This window comes from Macaca mulatta, chromosome 5 (genome assembly GCF_049350105.2).
Source record: "Macaca mulatta isolate MMU2019108-1 chromosome 5, T2T-MMU8v2.0, whole genome shotgun sequence".
NCBI classification, from domain to species: domain Eukaryota; kingdom Metazoa; phylum Chordata; class Mammalia; order Primates; family Cercopithecidae; genus Macaca; species Macaca mulatta.
This window is the reverse complement of record NC_133410.1, coordinates 56,806,627-56,831,139: the sequence shown is the minus strand read 5'-3', so window position 1 is coordinate 56,831,139 and position 24,513 is coordinate 56,806,627. Positions and strand designations below refer to the sequence as shown.

The following is a 24,513-nucleotide window of genomic DNA, read 5'->3' as shown; positions in this document are numbered from 1 at the left end:
AGCATGTGAAAAGGTTTGTTTTGCATTAGCTGGTCAAGACAAGAAAGCCAGCGTATAAAATCATCTATCAATAGGAGAACTTTGAGAAAAGAGGAAAATTGTAATACAGCCTCTTGGGTCTGCTTTCCTAAGCACAACAGTGTGTGTGAGAAAAACTCTAAACCAGCTTTCTCTTACACCTAGGTGGATGCTTCCACAATGTGCAGTTAACTTCCTATAAGGCAGAAAGTTGTCTCTGCTGTGGGAGTATTAATTTATTTATTAGGGGTTAATAGGTCCTATTTTTTGAGAAGGAGAACAGAGTAAGGAAGGAGTAAGAAAGCTTTAGCTTGATTAGAATGGCTGAAATTGTAGCTGTAACAAATAGAGTCTGTTTATTAACTTCTCTGCAAGATATGCTTTTTTTTTTTTAATGCTCTGAAGGAAGTTTGCATCAAATAGCTTACTATTTGGATGGTTGCCCCAGCTAGTAATCTGGGTTAAAACCTTGGCTGAGGCAATTCTATACTCATGATCCCTTGGTCGGTCTGGTGGGAAGATACGTTTTTAAGTACACTAGGGAGTGGGAAACAGAGAAGTCTTTCATGACGTGGCTGCTCAGTGATTGTTTCTAGATCTCTCCCCCAAGTGACACTGGAAATGCTCCCCATTTAAGCACTGTTTCTAGTAAACTGACAAAGAATCAGTTTTAAAGTCTTACATCCTCTACTCTTAGTTTTCCTTTAGTTTTTCTAGTTCATTGATTTCCATACCCTTTGGGCCTCTTTCCTTTTCCTGCTGCCTTCCTTAATAGATTCTACTTGTTTCTCTCCCTCCATCTCCATTCCTTGTCTGCAACTATTCAAATCTTTTTTTTTTTTTTTTTTTTTTTTAAGTTGAGATGGAGTCTTGCTGTTGCCCAGGCTGGAGTGCAGTGGTGCGATCTCGGCTCACTGTAACCTCTGCCTCCTGGGTTGAAGTGATTCTCCCACCTCAGCCTCCTCATTAACTGGGATTACAGGCAGGTGCCACCATGCCTGGCTAATTTTTGTATTTTTAGTAGAGACAGGGTTTCGCCATGTTGGTCAGGCTGTTCTCGAACTCCTGGCCTCTAGTGATTGCCTACCTCAGCCTCCCAAAGTGTTGGATTACAGGCATAAGCCACCACTCCCAGCCCAGATCTTGTTTCATCTTACCATGACCTAGGGCGAAACTGACCTGCTTTAAGAAAGTTTTACATTTTTGCTCTGGTCCACATTCATCTCCATTGTCTAACCCTGTAATCTTTGTACTATATTTCATCACGAAACATTTCAAAATCATCTTCTGTTTTGCCTCAATAACTTATCTCCCTAATAAGACTCAAATTCCTTAAGAATCTTTTGCATTTCCTAGAATTCTTGTTACAAACACAGCACCTAAATATTTGCAGTTTACTTTCGTTATTGGAAGGCTTCCTCCAAAGGCGAAGGGACTCTAGCTAGTCTTGTGGTTAGCTGCCCTTATCAGATTCAGTGTAAAAGGTCTGCCTTGGTAGCCTGAGAAGGATCTAGTTTACTATGCTATTACTAATATCTCTCTGTTTTCTCCTGGAGACAGTTATGCTTTTTTTTTTTTTTTTTTTTGAGCCGGGGAAATGCCAATATTCATTATTATGTCTTATCCTAAAGTTACACAGGAGAAATAGGGATGTTGAAATAAAGTATACTTTGGTAGGCAGAATCCTAAAATGGCCTCAAGGTCCCAGCCCCTGGTATACACACTCGGCATAATCCCCAGAACTTGTGAATATCACTCCCACAGGTAGGTTATGTTATGGCACAGCTGTCGTTTAGAAATGGAGATTGACCTGGGTGGACCTTACCTCGTTAAACAGTCCCTTAAAAGGGACCAGACTGTTCCTGAAGAAGGATATTTGAAATGTGAGAGGGACACAAGGGAGATTTTTCATTGCTGACTTTGAAGACAGAGGTGACCTCGTGGCTTGGAACCATCAGAGACTTTTTGGAACTGAGCACAGCCTCTGACAGTAAGGAGAGAAGGCCCTCAGTCCTACAGCTGCAAGGAATTGAATCTGCCCACATCTGGAATGAGCTTGGAAGAGGGTATTTCCTCAGAGCCTTGAGAGGACAACCTCCTTAGCTTGGCCCACACTTTGACTTCAGCCTTGTGATAACCCAGGCAGAAAGTCCAGCTATACCATGCCCAGACTTGTGACCTATGAAACTGACGGCTAATAAACGGATGTTGTTTCAAGACACTAAATTTGTGATAATTTGTTATATGTATATAGAAAACTAGCACATGCCCCACATTTATGTAAACAACCTCTATTCAATCCTGATAGTGTTCATCCAGGGCTGAGATTAAGACACGGTAGAACTCTTAGAGGCCAGGCGCGGTGGCTCATGCCCATAATCCCAGCACTTTGGGAGGCCAAGGCAGGCAGATCACAAGGTCAAGAGTTAAAAACCAGCCTGGCCAACATGGTGAAACCCTGTCTCTACTAAAAATATAAAAATTAGCTGGATGTGGTGGCAGGTGCCTGTAATCCCAGTTAGTCAGAGGCTGAGGCAGGAGAATCACTTGAACCCTGGAGGCGAAGGTTGCAGTGAGCCGAGATCGCGCTATTGCACTCTAGCCTGGGCGACAGAGCAATACTTCGTTTCAGGAAAAAAAAAAAAAAAAGAACTCTTAGGAAGACTTGAGGATTTTGGCCATAATTGTTTAGTAATATTTGTAGAGCAAGACCAGATGTTAATTGGTATGTTTATTTCCTCAATATGTATCATGGTTTTGGTCATTTTTGGTATAATTCCTCAGTTTTCAGGTGCTGGAAATGTGTCACTGGACTCATGTTCTAGGTCAGCCTGGATTAAGAACTGAACATGCTTTGGGAGGAGAAAGCAGCCAGGTTGTGACTGGGGGAAACAGCCCTGGCGCTTTTGTTCATGACTTGCTTGGAACTGTATTGGATTTTTTTTTTTTTTTCTTTTTTTTCTTCTCCCACAGAGACTGCCATCACATGGCCATTACTGTAACTGAAAATCCCCTGCCTTTTCAGAAAGGCACAGAAATACATGGTATCTTTCAGAAAGGAAGTGGCTAATTTATATCCGGTGATAATGGTGGCATCGGGAAGGAAGCGTCCCATCCATATTTCATTATTTGCTGATGAATGCATTCAGTGAATAGAAATAGATGAACTGAGCCACAATATTTCTCAAACAGGAAATACTGAGGAATGGATGTGTGAATATGAGTAGCACAGGACATAAAAAGTTGAGAAAAAAACTTCCAACTGCTTTGAGCCTCTTAATTCTCTTTGACCTCCTATTTGTCACTGTTTTGAAGATATTCCACAGGATAAAGACAGGACAGGTGGGACAAAAATGACCCAAATAAACAACAGTGAGACAAGTGGGTGGTTTTATACTCTGCAAGAGACATGCTATGTCTTAAATGGAACCGGGTTATTTGGGACCCCTTGGACAGCAAGAGGGTTTTGAAATGGTTTGTGACCTCTCCCCCACTTCCCTGTTTGCTTTGCTCATTAGTGTTCCTAGGTGGCTGCTGGGTGAAGGGCTTCTCATCATCTCCGATGTGGGCCAGTGCGAGAGAGCAGCTGCAGCATCTGTTTCTAATCGGGTCGTGCCTTTCTAAGTACTTCTTGCCTGTTTGTCACATTGTTTCCCTCCCACCCTGTCTTCCTTGGAGTACTGCAGAATCTGTAAGCGTCCCTGGAATGCACACGTGGACCTTGTCATTCCCAAACAGACTTTCTGCTGGTCAGCAGTTTGTAAGGTTCGGCTGTTACAGGCATTAGTCACTTGGGCTCATAGAGAGACTGTGGTCTTTGGAAACTCAGGAAAACTCAGAAACTGTGGTCTTTGGAAACTCAACTCTTTTTTGTTGTTGTTAATTCTTGGCATCCAGTTAGATTTAACTTCTCAAGAGTTTACACAGACTTTTAGAAAAATGTTCTGTCTCTAAGAAAACAGTGCTCTTGCTTTGTACAGTTTTTGTATTTTCACACTTGGTGGTGGTTTGCTGAAATGCTGTTTTGCTAGTGATTCCCCTCCTCCCCCTATCCGGGGTTGTAAGCAGCCTCTGGGGCTCTGTTCACTTCAGATACCTGTTTCTGGGGACAGCTTTTCAACAGAGTTTTTCCTAACAGGCATATGAGAAATTTAATTTCTGATGGAATGAGGGTGAAACTCTAGTCCCGGGCAAACCCGCCAGATCTCAGAGGAAATGTGGGCAGTTACCATTTTATCTGAAGGTAGGATGTAGAGACAGAAAAGGGGCTGCAGGTCCAGGTGGAAGAACAAGAACGAATGCAGCATGGTATGTCCAGGCCTGTTAGATTCGGCTTCATCCACAATCAGTGTGAGCTCTTATCTGCAAAGCAGGCCTAAGTGTAATGGAAAGAAGGTGGGCCAGGCACCAGGGTCCTGGGTTCTCCCACACCTCACTCTGTCTCCACCTGCCCCATGCATAAAGAACACCAGTCAAGTAGCCATTGTACCTGTTTCCTTATCTGAAAATGAGAAGGTTGGAGAGTATGACTTCTGTTGAACCAACAACGCACATACAAATTTTGGTGAAGTCGAATGAAGGCAGCGTTGAGAGAAATATCAAAGTCAGTCATTGGATTTCAGGGCTTAGGGATGGAAACCAACTGGTAGTAGAGTGGTTGTAGTTATGTCCAAAGGGCAGAGTGGGAAAAATATGACCAAAAAGGGTGTGGTGGGTGTTATGTTAACAATAAATGTTAGAGGTATACATCTGGGCACAGAGGAGAAAAGCTAACGTGGTACTGATGACTTCAAGTCTTCACTGTCCAATTCAGAGGATAAGGGAGGGTTTAAGCTGATTAACCAGTGGACTTTTTTCTCCTGCAAGAGGGTGGAGATCTATAACTGCAGATTTTATCAGATGCATGCTAATACATGTTATTCTGGGGGACTTTCTGATACCTTGAAGTAGACGTTGCTGCTATTTGGTATGAAAAAAAATAGGAGGACTTGTTTGAATGGAGAATGGGGACAGGCTGAGTTCCACGGAGATGTTGGCTTAGAGATGCCTGGGCCGTGCTGCACAGCAGGAAGCCCAGCAGAGGGGAGAGGGCTGTGGGTCATGACAAGGGAGTTGTTAGCTGATGGTTGGGTACTAAAGTCATGGGCAAGGATGGAGTCACCCAAGAAAAGTGTGTAAAATGAGCTGATGAAAGAGAAATCTGTTAATTAATTCCTACAGCAGCCCTGTGAGAGAATGTATCTTAAAGCCGACAAAACTGAGGCAAAGTTAAATACCCTAGGTCACACAGCTAAACTATGACAGAGGTGCTCTCGTCTTGACTTAACATGTCTGGCACCTTCCACTACACTTTTCCACTTTTCTGATTCCTCCTGTCACTTTCAACATGACTTAGTTCTACTATTAGAAAAATTAAGTTCTCCTATTTTACCCTCTTAACCTACCTATTAGCTACAATAAATACTGCGGGTTTACCTCCTCAGAAAAAGATATTTGGTGTTATTGTTATTGATGTTCCTGGATTTTAAAAACCTTATATATTTTCTATTACAAAAGTACAATTTTTTTTTTCCTTTTGTAATAATTCAAATGTCACAGAAACAAAACAATCAAAAGGTAATATTTTCCTAAAATCTTACCAGCCCCAAAGAAAACCCCCACACGGCATTAATTTTGTAAGGCTCTGGAAGAGCAAAATGTGTTCGTCTACTGGGAGTCTTTTGGAGAAAGTTACTTAGGGATAGCACTTGGAATTGGGACAATTATTCAGTATTAATCAAGTGCTTTTTTGGTTATATGGTATGTTTTCCAGGGTGGCTCCCTGGGTTTGGCGTTCCGAGCTCATCTACCTGGCTTTGTGACCTCGGGGCTGGCCCCTGCATGCTCCTGCTTAGTCTCATCTTCCAGCTGCGCTGCACTGAGAAGTTGTTCTTTCCTTGTATTACCATATGGTTTTTCTCTTAAAAGTTCCCCACTGCCGCCTGGCGCTCTCTGTTCTGCTGCTTGTGTGAGACAATTTCCTTGGGGGTTTTCTTGGCTCTAGGCTTGGGATTTCATGGTATAGATGACAAGCAGCGTAGCAAATGTTGTTCAAATCATCTTTAAAGAATGCAAATTCTCATTGGTAATGAGATGGTCCAGACATTTTATAATATGAAAGTTACCCCGGCAATGCTTAGCTTTGAAAGCATCCTGATGCTGGCTTCATAGCTGTGGTTTGGGTCGAAACTTTGCATTCCAGTGTTTTCCCTTTTGCATGAGAACTAAGGGCGTTTCCCATCTTCCCACTAACCTTCTTTTCTTTAAAAGAGAATATGAAACCAATTCAATACTTTCTAGAATGCAGTCAGGTAGCAGTGTGTATCTACAGAAGTGATTAATCAGGGTACTTGAGTAAAACTTACTTTGCGGACAGTTCGTGACTCCAGAATTTCTCCATTCTTCAGATCCTGGGAAGTGGCTGGGGTCAATCAAAGATTTTGTGTGCGAGACAGCGTGTTCTTTTCTTTACCTCTCTTCGGCTCAGAGGCATCTGTACTACTGAAATAGGACCTCAGAAAAAGACATGACTTAAGATGAAGGGGTATGTACCTCTTCTCTTTTCCAATTAGGTATTCTGTAAGGAGAAAAGACAGAGCTCAAAGGAGTGTACCGCACATGTCTCCTCTGCCCTCTGCTGCCCCATGATTTCATCTCAGCTCTCTTTAAAATTGGACATCTGTTCCCTTGAAACCTGAGTCCTGATATTTCTACCTTCTCCCATCAGGCAGTGCTGCTCAGGAAGACTGTTTGTTTTCATCTGAAAATAGGAAACCTGCACATCAGCTGTACACAGGGGCCACCTATTAAATTAATATTCAACAGTGCTTTGGACTAATACACATTTTTACATACTATAGGCTGGTGAATTCACTCAGAGATTGAGTAGTTAATCACATGAGTTATAAGGCGCACAGCGTGCTGTCCTTTGGATAGCTTTATGGTTATGTATTTGTGACTGTTTGATTGACATCTGTGTGCCCCGTTACACTGTTTGCTCCGTGAGTTGGGGATGCTTTGTTTTTTCATCATGGTATCCTTAGCATTTAATGCAGTATTCTAATTGGTACTCAATAAATACTTGCTGATGAATGAAAGCATGAATAAAGATTTACTTTTCTTTTTGAGAACAGATGACTAACTTATACAGAGAAGTTATTTCCTAGGTTTTTTGTTTGTTTTTTATTTTTGAGACAAAGTATATCACTCTGTCACCCAGGCTGGAGTACAGTGGCACAATCCTGGCTCATTGCAGCCTCTAACTCCTGAGCTCAAGCGATCCTCCTGCCTCAGCCTGCCAAGTAGCTGGGATTACAGATGTGAGCCATTGTGCCCAGCTCTAGGTTTTGTTTTGAGGATATAAATCCACTTTTCAAAAATCTTGTGGATGACTGGAGATATAGCCAAACAAAAAGAAATTGCTTTTAAGGAGGGCATTTGTAAAAAGTAGGTACATAACTTTCTTAGCTAATTCATATGTATTGTAGTTAAGCAGAAATGAAAAGTTGAGGTGGAAAACACAGAGGTTATGCACACAGATTTCCATTTGGTTTGGAGTTTCCCAGCATAATTGATAGAAACTCCCTTTCATGGGTCAATTAAAACTTGAGCCATCTTGATCTGGCCAGAGCAAATATGCTACCAGGAATTTTTCACCCTGTGTTGGCTTTCCTTAAGCAAAATAACAGAATTGGATTTATGCATCTCTAACATCCAGATTCAAGAAGCCTTAGAATTAGAAAAAACAAAGTACCAGAGACTTTGTTTAGAGGTCATTTGGTTAAATCTCCTCACTTTACAGAGGAGGAAACATAAGCCCGAGGATTAAGTGACTTGGATCTGCATACTTTATTTATCCATAATCTGAGGCGTTGAGAAAAATGTAATCACCATGTCTTATTAATAAAAATCTCCAGCTCTCCACCTGAATACATTAAAAAAAAAATTTTTAAGAGAAAAATACTTCTAAACTTAAATTGTAATACCTGATTTTAAAGGTAAAAATTAAATATTGCTTTCAAATGGAAATGTAATTTTAATTTGTTTGGATTAAACAATTCAAATATCACCTTGGTAACATGCTCTTTTGCTTCCACCTGCTGATAAGGATCAGAGGCTATGGGCTACCTAACCACATCTACCGAAACACTTCTGTTTTAAAAGTAAACAAAAAGGATATCACTTCAGTTTGAGTATGGTGAATAAAATCCATCTGGGCACACCGAGCTTGTTAATTTCAGTAGACCTAGGGCTGGATTAAAATATAGTCATGTACTGCTTTACAAATGCTTAGTCAACAATGGACCGCATATACAATTGTGGTTCCGTAAGATTGTAAAACTGCACTTTTACTGTACCATTTCTATGTTTAGATATACAAATATTTACCATTGTGTTACAGTTGCCTATAGTATTCAGTACAGTAATATTCTGTACAGGTTTATAGCCAAGGAGCAATAGGCTATGCCATATATCCTAAGTGTGTAGTAGGCTATACCATCTAGGTTTGTGTAAGCGTGTCTGGAGTTTGTTCCTGGCAGTGGGTTTGTGGTCTCGCTGACTTCAAGAATGAAGCCGCAGACCTTCATGGTGAGTGTTATAGCTCTTAAAGGCGGCACAGACCCAAAGAGTGAGCAGCAGCAAGATTTATTGTGAAGAGCAAAAGAACAAAGCTTCCACAGCATGGAAGGGAACCTTAGCGGATTGCCGCTGCTGGCTTGGGTGGCCAGCTTTTATTCCCTTATTTGTCCCCACCATGTTCCCTTTCTGTTGTATCAGAGTGCCCTTTTTTCACCCCTCCCCGTGATTGGCTACTTTTAGACTCCTCCTGATTGATATGTTTTACAGAGCACTGATTGGTGCATTTTACAATCCTCTTGCTACAGAGCACTGATTGGTGCATTTTTACAGAGCACTGATTGGTGCATTTTATAATCCTCTTGTTACAGAGCACTGATTGGTGCATTTTTACAGAGCACTGATTGATGCATTTTATAATCCTCTTGTTAGCTACAGAGCACTGACTGGTGTGTTTTTACAGAGCGCTGATTGGTACATTTTACAATTCACCTGCTAGCTACAGAATACTGATTGGTGTGTTTTACAATCCTCTTGTAAGAGGGAAAAGTTCTCCAAGTCCCCACTGGACCCAGGAAGTCCAGCTGGCTTCACCTCTCACAAGTACACTCTAGGATGGAGTCCCCATCCCCCCGGGCTGCCGACTGAGACCAGTCCGTGGCCTGTCTGGAACCGGGCTGCCCAGCAGGAGGCGAGTGATGGGCTACTCAGTATTACCGCCTGAGTTCTGCCTCCTTCAGTATTACCGCCTGAGTTCTGCCTCCTTCAGATCAGCTCAGGCATTAGATTGTCACAGGAGCCTGAGCCCTGTGGTGAACTGCGCATGGGAGAGATCTAGGTTGTGCGTTCCTTATGAGAATCTAATGCCTAAAGATCTGAGGTAGGGCGGTTTCATCCCCAAACCAACCTTGTCTGTGGAAAAATGGTCTTCCACAAACTGGTCCTTGGTGCCACAAAGGTTGGTGACTGCTGCTCTAGGATGTTCACACAAGAACAAAATCACCTACTGGCATGTTTCTCAGAATGTTTCCTCATCATGAAGTGGCACATAACTGCAGAAGCAAAAGTGATGGGGAATCCAGAATTTTTCCCAGCTGGGGAGGATGTGGCTTCTGCTGACTGCTGATTCTGCAAACAGGAATGTGACTCTGTGGCTTTTCCCCCAGCTTTGTAAATGAGTTTTCTCTTTAGGAATGGATTTTCTTCATGCTAGAATTGTCATTCTCTTTTTTTATTTCTTTCTGTTCACTTTGGTTTTATTGTGATTTTACCTTCTTCATATGTCCGAGAGCTTTGCTGGTCAGCAGCTTCTCCTGGAATGCCTAGCAGCAGTAATAGAACTTCTGATTAATTTCAGATTTTTAAATGATAGTTGCCTCTTCCTCCCAACTTACGTAGGTAAAGGAAGTCCAAGTTTCAGAAGACCTATTAAGTGCTAGGCGCTCTCATCCGTACCTCCTTATCTCCTCCCAATAACCCTACCAAGGAGATACGTATGAGAGAGCCTAGCACCTCTTCCTGTTTTTACTGAGGGCAGAACAGAGACTAAAGCAAGTAGAAAGCAAAGCTGGGATTCAAACCCATGTCTGTCTGACTGTAAGCCTTTTGCTGCCCTTCTCTTTTGAAGCAGGATTTGGAATTGTGGAACATATTTTACAGCAGTGCTCAGAATGTAGGTGGTGGCACACATTATTACATAATTTGTTTTATAATTATCTCAATAATGAAGTCAGCTGGGAATTTTCTGAAAAGCTACCAATTATACACTTCAGGTATACATTCATAAGAAAGTAACCTTTTGGGCATAGATAACATTTATCCAGAAGGGTTTTGCAAGCTGGGCTTTTGTTTCACTGATAGATTTGGGGAACTTTAGCCTTCTTAAAAGGTATCCCCTTAATTTCCCTAGCCAAAAACTACTTCTTCTCCATGCCTTCCCATAGTTGAGGCCATGGTATTGATGGCTTTTATCCTTCATAGTCCTACATTTACATCTGTCCTAGCTCTACTATTACATTGTAAAACCTCTTAAGGGTCGGAACTGCAGTGTTGATCAATGAATAATAAAAATAACATATTTTAGCTTTCTTAGTGCTTTGAGCAGTGGGTATTTTTGAATAAACAAATAAATAATTGTATCTAAGAGGATATGTTCTGAAAAGAGAAAAGTGAAATTGTCAAGTGAAAAACAAGTTTATTTTATACCATAAAGGTTGGTCATAATCCATTTCAAGATGGAGTGGGCTGTAGAAATTATCTAGTTACAAATCGTCACTAGGCAGATTAGCAAATGGAGGGCTAAATCAATTCAGGTCTTACTTAGTGGTTCTGTGTTGGCACTATCTTTTCAGAAATGGTTAAAACTAAGCATTATATTATGGGTTTCATATGCCATCACTACAAAAATCAAAGTTTGGTCTTGGCATTGCCAGGATCAGTGAAAATATACTTGGAGCTACTTTGCCAGTTTTAATTCTCAATTTCCATCTCTTATGGTTGCCAAAGAATCATGGTTTTCAGAGAGTATTTTTTTCCTTCTATTTTAATATATTGGATTTTTATAACAGCTGAAATCATTTTACTGTCTGGGGCTACTTAGGAACTTAATAAATCATCATGAGACAACAATGACAATGTTCGACAGCTCTGGAACCTGACTTCCTGGGTTCCAATTTCAGCACCTTGACTTTACTAGTTGGGAAACCTTGGGCAAGTTACTAAATAGTGCCTCTGTTTTCTCATCTGTAAATTGAGTTTGGGTAATAATGTAACTAATTTATAGAATTGTTAAGAGAGAGAAGTTAGAGAAGTTAGGGCTTTTCTGGAGCATTGGAAATGGTCAATAAATGTTAGCTGTTATTATCATGATGGAATTCCAAATAGCTTGAGCTGCTTTTCAATCAGTATTTTCCTTTTAGTGGTCAGAAGAATGTTTAGTGAAAATTTCCCCAAGATTTCATAATAAAGACAATGATGGAGGTAGAATTTTATTGGGATCTGGAAGATTTGGATATGTAAACACTGGCTGTAAGGCCCTTTCACATAGAGGAAATAATGTGACTAAATTCTGATGGGAAGAAACCTGGGTTTGTCCCAAGAACAGGGGCCATTTAATTTAACTGCAGTGTAAGGTGCTCCCTGGGGAGAAGTGGGAGATTCAGTAGGAATGGAGATTTGGGGTTAGCCCATGGGGCCCTGAAATGACAGGCCAAGGAGTTTGGATTGGGGACCTTGAGTACCGAGATCCCCTTGACGGCAAGGTGGAGGGAGGAAGTATTAGAGAGGGTGACATCAAGTCAGGGAGGCCAGTTGGGAGGCTGTTGAATTAGTAGGAATAGAAATGTGGAGGATGTAGTACTGATAAGACTTCAGAGTTGATGGTGGGAGGGGAGGTGGTCTCAAGCATGGCTAAGTACTGTTAACAGCAATAGGGAACTCTGGAGAACGGGCGAGTTTGGGATAGAGGAATATGATTTCAGTGTCATAAACATCAAGTCTGAAGTACAGATGGGACAACCCAAGAGAAGTGTTCCTCTGATAGAAATTCAGAACTGGACGCCAAGCAGAGTTCAATATTAGAGATAAATTCAGAGTCATTTCCCGATGCGTTAGTGTTAACAACATGGAATATATGCAGTTCCCTGAAACTGGGCCTGGAGACTCAAAAAAGACCCCAGAATCCTTGGCTTGTGGCAGCTAAGGGAAGAGCTATAAAATGCTGGACTGGAGGGATCCGGTTCAGCTGCTGTGCTGGAGGCACTGGGTCAGGTGCTCAGAGCTGCCCTGTGCAAGCCCTCCAGTGCCGTTCTCTCCAGTTTTTAAGCCTGTTCATAAATCAGAGGAGGAACCTCTTTTTCCCTTTCCCCCATCACATACTGATGGGCATTGACTCTCAGGTTTCCTTTAATACTGGGCAGAGAATTAGGCTCAAATTAAGAAATGTAAAAACTGTATTATAAAATTTACATATTCTATATTACAGTGTTAGAAGACAGACTCTAAAGATACAACTTCAAATTTCAAAAATGTCAAGACCAAACTGTTTCATAACCCTTCATTTTGTATGTGGTTTTCAATGGGTATAAAAATACTTAGTGGGTGTGTGGGTGGCTTCTCGTGTTTTGGAAACGGTGAGAATATGAGATGCTGAGCTTTGGGTTCTAGGATGAGAGCTATAATTACTAAATCTGATTCTTTCCCAGGATTGGTTCATAGGTGGATATCTGGTATCTAAAAACCCAGCAATCCAGAATCCAGAGCAATAAACCATTCTCCCCTCCCCCTGAAATTAAAAGAATTATGTGGCGGTGGAGAGAGGGAATGTGGGATGATGGTTCTGCCCTGCGTTGTCTCTTTCATACCGTTCACGAATGGTTGAAGTCAGTGATGCAGCAGAAATGAAGGCTGGTGCCATGGCTTCTCCTAGCCTGATACACAATAGCTACCGCACAGCTCGGTGGAAAGCATTCTAAAAATAACCCAGGACTCATTTCAAACCCTCCTCCTCCCCCAAGTCTTGGCGGATGTGGTAAACACCCTAAAAATACCTGCTGTCTGAACCTTTGAGGTATCTAAAGAGGAAGGGGCAGGTACAAGGATTGGGGCTGGAAGAAGTACCCATTGTTGGAAGGCTTGCCCAGCTACAAGGACTGCTGCCCACTGGGGCCTGCCTTCGAAGCTGTTTGGTGAGCTGCCTACCATACCATCCTGTTCAAGGATAAGTGCCTACTCTTGAGTCTCATATTCACTGTTGGCAGGTTTCAAGGAAACTATTCATAGACTAGACATCTGTTGTCTGTCCCATTGACCTCAAATCTGCAGCTGCCACCATGGTATTCAGGCAGTGTGGTGGCTTTTAGTCTTATTTCACAGAATCAGAATTTTAGAGCTGATATGGACTTTAGACATTGTATTGTTAATAAAACCATTGAAGTCCTTTAAAATCACTGCATTTCTGGAGTCACATTTCTGTGCCTATATGGTGACCACAAACATTTGAAATGGGGTCTTAGTCCTTGCTTATTAAAAGAAATCACCCTCACCCTCACGATTGTGTAACATAAAAATAGGATGATGAAAACCAGTACTTTGAAAACGTTGACTAAGTGATCCTGTGTGCAAGGCTTTCTTCTTTTTTTTTTTTTTCTTTTTTTTAAATAAACTGGAACTTTGAAGCTGGGAGTGGTGGCACATGCCTGTAGTCATAGCTACTTGGGAGGCTGAAGCTGGAGGATCACTTGAGCCCAGGAGTTTGAGGCTGCAGTGAGCTATCATCACACTACTGCACTCCAGCCTGAGTGACAGTGCAACCCTGTCTCTAAAAAAATAAAAATGGCTGAGCGTGGTGGCTCACGCCTGTAATCCCAGCACTTTGGGAGGCCGAGGCGGGCGGATCACCAGGTCAGGAGTTTGATACCAGCCTGGCCAACATGATGAAACCCCGTCTCTACTAAAAATACAAAAATTAGCTGGGCATGGTGGTACGTGCCTGTAATCCCAGCTACTCGGGAGGCTGAGGCACTAGAATTGCTTGAACCTAGGAGGCAGAGGTTGCAGTGAACTGAGATCGTGCCACTACACTCCAGCCTGGCGACAGAGTGAGACTCCATCTCAAAATAAATAAATAAATAAATACAAAAACAAATAAATAATAAAAATAAAAATGGAGCTTTGAGGATCATTTTCTCACCTGGACTCCAGTATTTTGAGTATAAAGTTCATTGACAACACAGCCAGAATACCAGGAGTCGTGTCTCCAAGGAGAAGACTTTCAGTATCTAATTTCTGAAATTGCAAACCATAACCATGATATTATAACTGAGGGACTGTAGCTGATCTCTGCATCTTGCGAAAAAAGGGTTTCACAGATTATCTCTAGCACCCACGGGACACATTCAAAGTTGTGGGGGCAGCCAGTACCATTTGATATAACAGCATAAATCACCCAACAATTTTATTTTAGCTTCCAGCCATATCCTGTGTGATTTTTAAATGTATGATAACTACCTTACCCCAGTCTCCATTGGTAAACTCTGCAAAAGTCCAGCAGTTACAGAATCTCTGCTAACTCAAGAAACCTGTGAAACTAATGGAGTAGAGGAAACCAGCTCATGTGCTGAGAAGTTTTAAATATGTTGCATTTATGGTGGGTAGAGCATTGTCATCATTGTAAGGAGTATGTATCCTCCACCGTGAGCTTTTCAAATTCTTTGGTATCTGGAAGAGTGTTAGATATGTTTTCACTGTGAGTTGACAGTAAATTGAAAGCTTTTCTTGGATAATGAAAGTGATCAAAATGGCTGGAGGCTTTTGTGTTTTTTTGGTCACTTAATGCATATCTGAAATAGTCACCTCTAGAAGCTCAAATTTCCCTGGACCAGTACACTTGTAACAAGGAGTGAGATACCCAGGGAGATGGTCTGCTTTGGGAAACTGTGATTTTGTGGAAAGAGCATGGCTTTGGAGTTGTTAGTGCCCTCAGCTGTGTAGAAGCCAAGGCGGCTGTGGGGGTCTATTTCCATGTATGTCAAGGGAAGAAGAGGAGAGAATGTAATGTTTGTGATGTGTGATATCCAGGTGGCATGGTTCATGGACATTCAAATCTTTCTCCCCTGAAATTCCAGAATGAAGAGCTTCGAAACTTGTCTTTGTCTGGCCATGTGGGATTTGACAGCCTCCCTGACCAGCTGGTCAACAAGTCTACTTCTCAAGGATTCTGTTTCAACATCCTTTGTGTTGGTAAGTTATTCATCACCCACACAGCAAGAAGTTTGATCCTTAGATATTGACAGGTGACTGTCGGAGAGACATGCTTCAGTGAAATAAGAATGACGTGTTTATTCTCTTTTTTGTCATCAGTAAAGCAAGGCAAAATATCTGCCTTATACATGTCACAAGTTATAAAGATTGAGAGCTGTATTTAGGTAAATGCATTGTATGTTTTGTCATGTTACTCAGATTACTATTAGTATTTCTGTCACACAGTCAAGCAACCGATCATTACAATATCGTTAAGATCCCTTAAACATTTTACTTTGGACTAGGCCTCTGCCTTGGTATTTTTCTTCACTCCTCTAGCCATATCTTTTTTTTTTTTTTTTTTTTTTTTTTTGGAGGAGTCTTGCCCTGTTGCCCAGGCTGGAGTGCCGTGGGGCGATCTCGGCTCACTGCAGCCTCTGCCTCCCGGGTTCAAGCAATTCTCCTGCCTCAACCTCCTGAGTAGCTGGGACTACAGGTGCCCACCACCACGCCCGGCTAATTTTTTGTATGTCATATCCTTTTTGGACTAAGAAGAGGAAGGTGGAAAAGAAGGGGGATAAAGAAAATCAAAATATAAATTTCCTGTTAGTTTGAAGGAGAAATGTGCGTGGAACAGATACTGGCTATTGCTCTCTCCCCCATCACGCCTGATGAATGGCAGGTGAAACAGCAGTGAAGTGGTTTGGGCCATATTGTTCTGTTGGCATTGTCCTCTGGGCATTTCCCTCTGAGACATCACTTTGAGACAGATCAAAGAATTCTGTATGTAGCCAAGTGGACTGTCTTTTCCCTAAGCTTGTCAGAATGTGTCAGACTTACTTTTCTTGTCCAAGTAAAGCGAAGAGAATTTAGAAAAGGTGTGTGTTCAATGTGAGAACCATCATTTGCTTATTTGTCAGTTATGGAAGTTGGGGGGAGTGCAGATATTTTTCTTTTTAAAAAACTTCTTGAACCTCTTGATGACTCGACTGCGTGTAGCCTCTGCACTGGGCATTCATTAGTAGAAAGTCACAATTGGCGGGCACGCTAGACCAACTTGCTCCCTGGCATTTTATCTTAAGCACTGGATAAGAGAAGGACTGGAGAGAAACATGGCCACAGCAGCCAACTCTCATCTCATGCTTTCCCCTTTTCCCTACATGAAGCCTTTTAAAATTCAGCAGGAGACCTCCCGAATGGCAGCTAGTTCTACAGAGTGGCATGAATGGGTTGTCCTTTCTCTCATGATAAATGCTTATTGCAGAGCAGGGCAATTCTTCATTAGCATAGCAATTTGTTGGCGATTTGTTGGTTTTCTATTGAGAAGTATGCTAAATTGTAATCCCAGGCCAATTACTCTTCTGGCTTCTCTTCAGTGCCTCCCCAGCCCTGTCTCCAAAATCAGTTCTAAGAACCTGTCTGAGAGTCCTGTCCTGGCTCTTGCAGGGGATGGTAGGGGAAAGCCTTCCGGTGGGATCCTGGTTTAACTGGGTATGTGGTGTGCAGTGGGGTGTGCTGGCTCAGGGGCTGACTCCTTGTGTTAAATAAGACAATTCGGATGCTGAATTCCTCAGAGGCCAGATCGATGCTGCCCTGTTAGACGTGTAAAGCAGCCCTATTTGGAGTCTCCTGGGTGGGTTACAATACCTGTGATTCTTAGATTTTTGTCAGGTTCTGTTCTTAAACATGTTTAAAATTAGTTTTTCAAACTAATGAACATAATATATATTTTTTGTTTAAAATGTTATAAAATACTTCCCTTTCATCTCCCACTCCCATTTCCATTTCACAGAGATAACACTGTGGGATCCTCCTAGAAACTTTTGACATCTTTCTGTGTTAGGAAGTTGCTTTTGGTGGCTTACAGTTCTGTAGGTAGGAGTCCAGTATGGGTCCGCAGGGCTGCATTCCTTCCTGGAACCTTTAGGGAGAGTGCATGCCTTCTCCAGCTTCTGGAAGCTGCCTGCATTCCTTGGCTCTTGGCTCCTTCCATCCATTCACAAAGCCAGTCACATCGCATCGCTCTCCTAGTATTTTTGTGTCAGAAAATTTTCCACAGAGAATTGCAGAAATCCAGCTTAAATCCAGTTAAGACTGTCCCTCACCCTCCAACACACACTGAAAAGGTAATATGGTGAATTAGGTAATTAAGAGCAGCTGGCTCCAGGAGTTCAAAGAGCCCTGTCTTTCTCTGGTTCTTGATCCTGCTTGCTTCTGCTTGCTTCACATTCAGGCATTTTCATCACGACAGCAGCCTGGCTCTGTCAGCATCACCAGCCTAGCAACCTCAGGGGAAGGAACAAGGCATTCCTGACACGTCTCACCAAACAGTCAGGATTTCACTGATTGGCCAGGACTCAGTCACACGCTTAGCCTGGGGGGAAGATGGGGTCAGTTCACTCCAAAACATACAAGGTTCCCCATAGGCAAGAAGACAGGATCAGAAAGGAGATAGGGCTTGGGAGAGAGACATACTGGACAGATAAAAACAGCTTTCTCACAGTTATGTAGGTGCCTTCTTGTTTTGCTTTTACACAAATGAGATCATGCTGTTCATCTTGTGCATTTTCCTTTTTTCAGTCCACAAGAAGTCCTGGATATCCTTCGTTGTCAGCATATCTAACTCTCTAGGTCGTTTTCCATAACCCTTTGGAGCCCCTTGTTTGGGGCCAGCATGAGCTCTTTGGGAGACAGGAGTGTCAGCATTAAATATCATCCTCAGAAAGTTGAATATCAAATCCCTTTGCCATAGATATTTTATGGCATAATATCTTTATAAGAAAAACTTACTGTCAATCAATGGTCCATCTATTTTTAAAGTAAGAGTCTATAAAAAGTAGATCAAAATATTTGGACAGCCACATAGAGGAGTAGGTGTTATATTTAACTTAAGAGCATCCATGTTAATTTTTCCTCCTTACTTCTTACTGCCCATTTGTTTATTTTGCACAGTATTCACATGTGATACTTATAGCGTGAATTTACTTACTTGTGATAAATATGGGAGGGAATTAAGGATAAAAAAATAAAGTTATGATCCCAGTAAGGAAAATTTTTACCAAAAAGGTCTCAGAATTGTAATTTTGTTTTGTGGCATGAGCCTGTAGTTTGAAAGAATGCACAGGAAATAAACCAGAGCAGAAAATGGTCCTGGCATGAACTAAGTCTAGTTTCAGAGCTACTGAATTAAACGTCTGCTGCTAGAACCCATCTCTGTTGGTCCTGGGAAGGCACGTAATAGAGGAAGTATAGTTTTCATTTCACTGGGAAGAGAATTCTGATGTTAAATGAGATAACAGAACACGCAGGAGTTCATCATTCCCCCACTGTCTGTTTTGCCACAACACACCTAAATCACTCCTGAAGCTACATTTTAGTTTAAATAAAGCCTTTCATGTTTTACCCATGCTGTAATTCTCCAGAGAATCTAAATTAGATCTAAATTAGCATTTAGCCTTTTTCTGTAATTTTAAATTTGTATGTCTTTCTCATCCGTTTTCCAAAATGATACTAACTCTAGGAAAAAAACCTCATCAACATTGATCCAGCTGTCTGTCTGTTTCTTGTGAACATACAAAGGTGAATAAGATACTGTAACATCTCTGCTTTTGAAGAAGAGCTAATTTGATAGTAGAGTCAAAGTAAATTAGTAATACATTTTGAAACAGAAAATTTTTCCACAATTCAACCTTAATTGTTTTGAGGGGATGAGAGAACAGGAATTGAAAACAGGTAAGTGAAGTGTAAGGCCATCTTAGCCAAGGTATAGTGTCAACATAAATTGTGGAAATTTACAATCAAATCTTAAACATTTTTATCCCATCTTGTTTTCCAGGAAAGGATGTAAATGGCTTATAGGGTAAAATAAATAAAGACAAAATTAACCCTAGAAAATAAAGGTGAAGCCAGGGATAGAATCAGAACTCAAAGTGTGCCATCAGGCCTGCCTATAGCAATTAATTGATGAAGTATTACATTTTTCTCTCAGCTTAGTGGTCAGAGCATGGAGAAAACTATTAGTTCACTCATTCATTTAGCAGATATTTAATGAGCATGTGTTATATGCTAAACACAAGCAAAAAGTTTAACATACGACAGATTTATAGTATCTATAAAGTAAAAACAAAATGATTGCTCCGGATGAAACATAGCTTTACCTGGAAAAATTTCTCGATGGATTTTCAGAAAAGAGATTTGGTGTATGTAGTGGTCTGGGTTCCTGGGCATCCTCTAAGTCAGTGCAATTGTTTAATGAAATGCCAGGTGCCACAGGCTGGCTCATCTTATGCCAGAGATTGTTTCATCAAAGGTGATTCTATGAGGAACAAGAACAACGCAACTTAGGTATGTAGCTTTCTGACTCTCTGATTCCATCCAAGAGTAAAATCTAGAATATTTAGGGAAGGCAGGCAGATCCCCATGCACAGTTACTTACCCAAGTAGCCAGTCTTGGCAATTAGAGTAAAAGAGCTGAATCACAGATCAACAATTTGTTCAATCTACAGTTATCTTCTAATTAATAATACAATCCCTCTGTTTTTCCCTTGCCTTGTTCACCTTAGAGCTCATGGGTTAAATAAGCCTGAGAATAGAATGGAAAAGGTAGGACTGCCTTCCCCTGTGATGTGGGCATCATGTTCACTAGCATTGGCAGGAACAGGAAAAACAGAAGCCCCAGATAGCACTTCAATAGGGTCTCTAATTACTGTAACGATAAAGTGGTTAGGCAGATGAATTTATGATAGAATAAACAACAGACTCTGAAAAAATCTACCACAGTGGCATATCTCTGTATAAATCACCACCATGATCATTTTTGTTTTCTATTAACTTTTTTTTTTTTTTTTAAGATGGGGTCTCTCACTCTATTGCCCAGGCTGGAGTGCAGTGGTGTGATCTCTGCTGACTGCAACCTCCGCCTCTCAGGTTCAAGGGATTCTCCTGCCTCAGCCTTCCGAGTAGCTGGGATTACAGGCGCCCACCAGCACACCTGGCTAATTTTTGTGTTTTTAGTAGAGATGGGGTTTCACCATGTAGGCCAGGATGGTCTCGAACTCCTGACCTCAGGTGATCCGCCTGCCTCAGTCTCCCAAAGTGTTGAGATTACAGGCATGAGCCACCGTGCCCGGCCTGCAATTAACTTTTAATAAATGTCTCCTTTGTGCCAGGCAGTCTGCTAGGGAGTTTTGAAATACTTTAGTGTTAGTCATTGATTTTTCTGAAAATATTGTTATGGTTGTTTGGTTTGAATTGGAACCTGTGCCTGGTAGGCTTTTAGTTATTCAGTTAGAAAGAAATTTTTGTCTTATAGGTCCTCAAAAGTATAGATGAGATTCTGCTTAGAAAGATTAGAGAGAAGCCTCAAAAACGAATCCCAGTGCTTCAGGAGGCCAAGGCAGGAGAAATGCTTGAGTCCAGGAGTCTGAGACTAGCATGGGGAACATAGTGAGACCCTGTCTGTTAAAGAAAATAAGCTAATGCATTGAAAAACTTCCCTAGTTCTTCTGGAGTTCCTTTTCTTCCAAAAGCTGTCATTTCCTGCTGAACTGCTTTTGGTGAATCACACTGCTGTTGGAGTTGCCGTGTCTAATTACAGCTCTTAAAAGCACAGAGCATAGAAATGGAAAGCAAAGCACACCAAAGTTTAGAGGAACAGTGGTTTTTTTCAACCCATTGATTAACCCTGTGCTATAAGTAGGGCCTGGTAGGCTAATTGTTTGTAATTTCCACCTTAATGTAAATGATAATTAAAATTACCAGGCCTTTAAAAAAAAAAGTATGGTGTTCCTGATTCACATGGATGCTTAAGTAATTTTCAACCTAGTAAAATAAGATGATAATTTCAATCTTGTCCAGGTAACCTAGAATCCTTGCCATGTAATTGAAGTCTTTATTGCTATTCTTAGGGAAGAAGATGAAAGTTAAGTAGGTCACTTTCTACTGACAGAGCCTTTCCCATAAAGGGGAAACTTTTATATGGCAGATCTGCTTTTGTGCCTTTTTTGTTCTAAAAATAGGTAAATCCTGAAAAGAAGTTGGCTCTGCTTGAGAATGTTACACTTGTAGCATGTACTTAAAATGACTCAAGTACCTTCAGTATCAACTACTAGTGAGAACCCTGTTTTATTTCTGTATCCACTACACAGTACTTTGTTTTGCTCAAAGCTAATTTGTTAAGCCATGGATGGTGAGTATTAACTTGTTAAAAACTCTTTCAGGTTAGGGAGCAGAGACTGGTTTTATATTGCTTTTATGGAGGGTTTTTTTTTGGTAAGACTATTCAGGAAAGTAAAGAAGACAGGAAACCGTCTCAACCGCTGCACAACCAGACCCCATAGAGATCTGGAATGACATTTAGGATGTTACAGAAGTGCAAACAGGTGTCAGTGTCTGTTTTCGTTCATTACTTCATCCCTGCACCTATGCTTGTCACACAGTGAGCACCCAAGCATTAATTTCATGATGGATTTCCAGTACTCTACGCCATCTATCTGCTCTTTCCTGTATTCCCAGCCCACATTCTGTCTGCAGCATGGCTTCCATTTACTTACAGCCTTTGCTGCCTCATGGCTTCTGCTTACTTACCTCTCTTTGTATATCGTTTCTTTTTCATGCCTTCACACTGTGTGGAGATTGCATGTATCTCATTCAAACACCCAAAGAGAAAAATTGTGATTAGATAGGCCACTCTCCAATGTGGAGCCCCAGCTCATAGTGAAATGATTGCGCTTCCGTGGTTGCCTTTAGGTCAGGACCTAGCCATGGTCTAGTTGTCTGTGGCCAACTAGCAGGGTCATGGGTGTAAAGGATGGTCTTGCTTATAAGGGGAAAGCAGTTGTGACAAACACTTAGAATGTTGTTCCCATAATAATAAATTAGAGTCTGACTGGTATTATTCAATCATGTTCTAGACCAGATTCTAAGATGTGGGAGACCACCCCATCAGGCTAGTTTCTTGAATTCTCAGAACTTGGCACAGAACTTGTACATAGTAGGCACTGGAAAAATACTGGCTGAATGAAGCCTGACTAAAGAGGAAATTCTATGATCTTAGATGTTCAGGGACACAACAGGAAAGGTTAAAGAGTAAGATGAATGTACTTGGCCAACTTTTACCCTATAAGTGAATCATCATGGTTAGAGGCAAGCCATATAAGGCTTTTCTAATCAGAGAAAGTTCAAATCCAGAAAGACTTCGTCTTCCTTCACTTTTGTATTATGTTGGAAAGCATATGACACAGTATCATATTGGTGTTGAATTAACTGATCTTTTAGGTAATTCAGTGTAAATGGAATCACTTGTTTCAAGTAACAGAAATTCAACAGTATAGTCTTTTATCCCTTAAGTAATATAGTTTTATACTCTGACATTTAGGAGAGAAAGAGGTAAAGTTCATGTTCTTGTAATATACAACCTGAGCATGGGCAAACTTGCAAGTACAATTTTTCTATCCAGAGGTAAAGAAGAATCTCTTGATCTGTAAATTTGAAATCCTGTCTGCTAAATAGTTTCTGAAATTCACTGAGGCATTTTTAGAAAGGTATTCCATAGATTACACATAGAAAGAATTATCTCTTCACAGTGGCATTTCTGGTGACAGTTTTTCTTTTTTAAACTTTATAATCATGACTAATGAAAAAAATACTGATGAACTGAACTCATGTCTGAAAGACATTGACACATTCTCTAATTTTTCTTTTGTGGTTACATAGGTGAGACAGGCATTGGCAAATCCACGTTAATGGACACTTTGTTCAACACCAAATTTGAAAGTGACCCAGCTACTCACAATGAACCAGGTGTTCGGTTAAAAGCCAGAAGTTATGAGCTTCAGGAAAGCAATGTACGGCTGAAGTTAACCATCGTTGACACCGTGGGATTTGGAGACCAGATAAATAAAGATGACAGGTACATCTTGGGATTTTGGGGGGACATGATGAGGAGATAGCAGGATCCATCCCAGGTAAATTTAAAGGCCAAATGTTTTGGGGGTTTTTTAGTTGTGGGGCTTGGTCCTCTATTGCCTGAAAGGTGTGATATTCTTGTCCTCTGAGAATTTTTCTGAGAATGTTCTTCCTTGAGATCAGAATCAGACATCAAAATTGATCCCAGCTAGTAGAAGCAGAAGGGAGATTTATTAGAGGGATTAAATTAGCTTACAGCATCTTTCCGCAAAGGCCATGAAACTAGGTTTTGGGCTTTCCTACCAGGAAAAGCAGTCTAGAGAAACACCCAGCCACCCCACAGAACAGTTTCAGCAGAAAACCCAGCCATCAATCACTTCATACTGCTTGGGAAGCCAGCACACTAGAGGGGAGGTCTCTAGATGCTCCACCAAATCTGCCCCTGGTAAACAAATGCCTTCACCATTGCTTGCTGTGTAATGATAAAATAGTACACTGAGTTTTTATAGTATACCCCATTTATAAAGCCATGTAAGTTTGGGTCTTTACCATGAGTTGCTGTTTGCTCTTATTTGAGGGAAGTTTTTAATTCTTAAAATTTCGTTAAGATTCAAAATCTCAGGATTTTGTTCACATTCCTTCTCAAGAGCACCAATTCTGTACATCAGTCTCAACCTCAGATATCTTATGACTATTTTACATAGTACATTCATTCTCAAAAGAAGTTTGAGAAAGTTAAAATAAAACTGCCCCAGGCCCAAAGGTGATTGTAGAATGGGGCTTCCAGAAACATCTTTGAGCAGTTACAACATTATGGGCATAAGTGTCTACCTGCTTAGTGTGACCAACATGTAGACATGAACAACAAATCAGTAAGTTAGGGTGTGTTTGCTTACAGCTCAGACACTTCAGTTGTATCAGGATTTTTTTCCATATTCCTCAGAACTGTATATTATATACATGTGTTTTGTAAAGAGGAACTCGCCTATTTTTATCTAGAAATGTGTATTGCCTAGATACATTTTAACTATTCCTGATACAAGTATGAGCACCACAGTAATGACAGAGAAATGTTTAATTCATTCTTTAGCTGAGCACCAAGCTCTTTATTTTATCTATAAAGCACTTTAAATGCTCTTCAGTAGACATTGTCCCGTGATAACAGGAACAACTGTTAGATAGAGTGAGAAAGATTTTATTTTGCATCTGGCCAAAATGGACTATCTGTACATTGTG

At 41.0% G+C, this 24,513-nt stretch overlaps 1 protein-coding gene across 5 annotated transcripts in view; it reads left to right on the top strand.

Moving 5' to 3' along the window:
- Positions 1-24,513, top strand: part of SEPTIN11 (septin 11) — a 139,247-nt gene that overhangs the window by 80,851 nt on the left and 33,883 nt on the right. For all 5 annotated transcript variants that reach the window (XM_015138477.3, XM_015138476.3, XM_078003458.1 and 2 more), the window contains 2 exons: positions 15,258-15,372; positions 23,086-23,281. In XM_015138477.3, the coding sequence (XP_014993963.1) occupies positions 15,258-15,372; positions 23,086-23,281 (311 nt within the window). The remainder of the gene's footprint in view (positions 1-15,257; positions 15,373-23,085; positions 23,282-24,513) is intronic.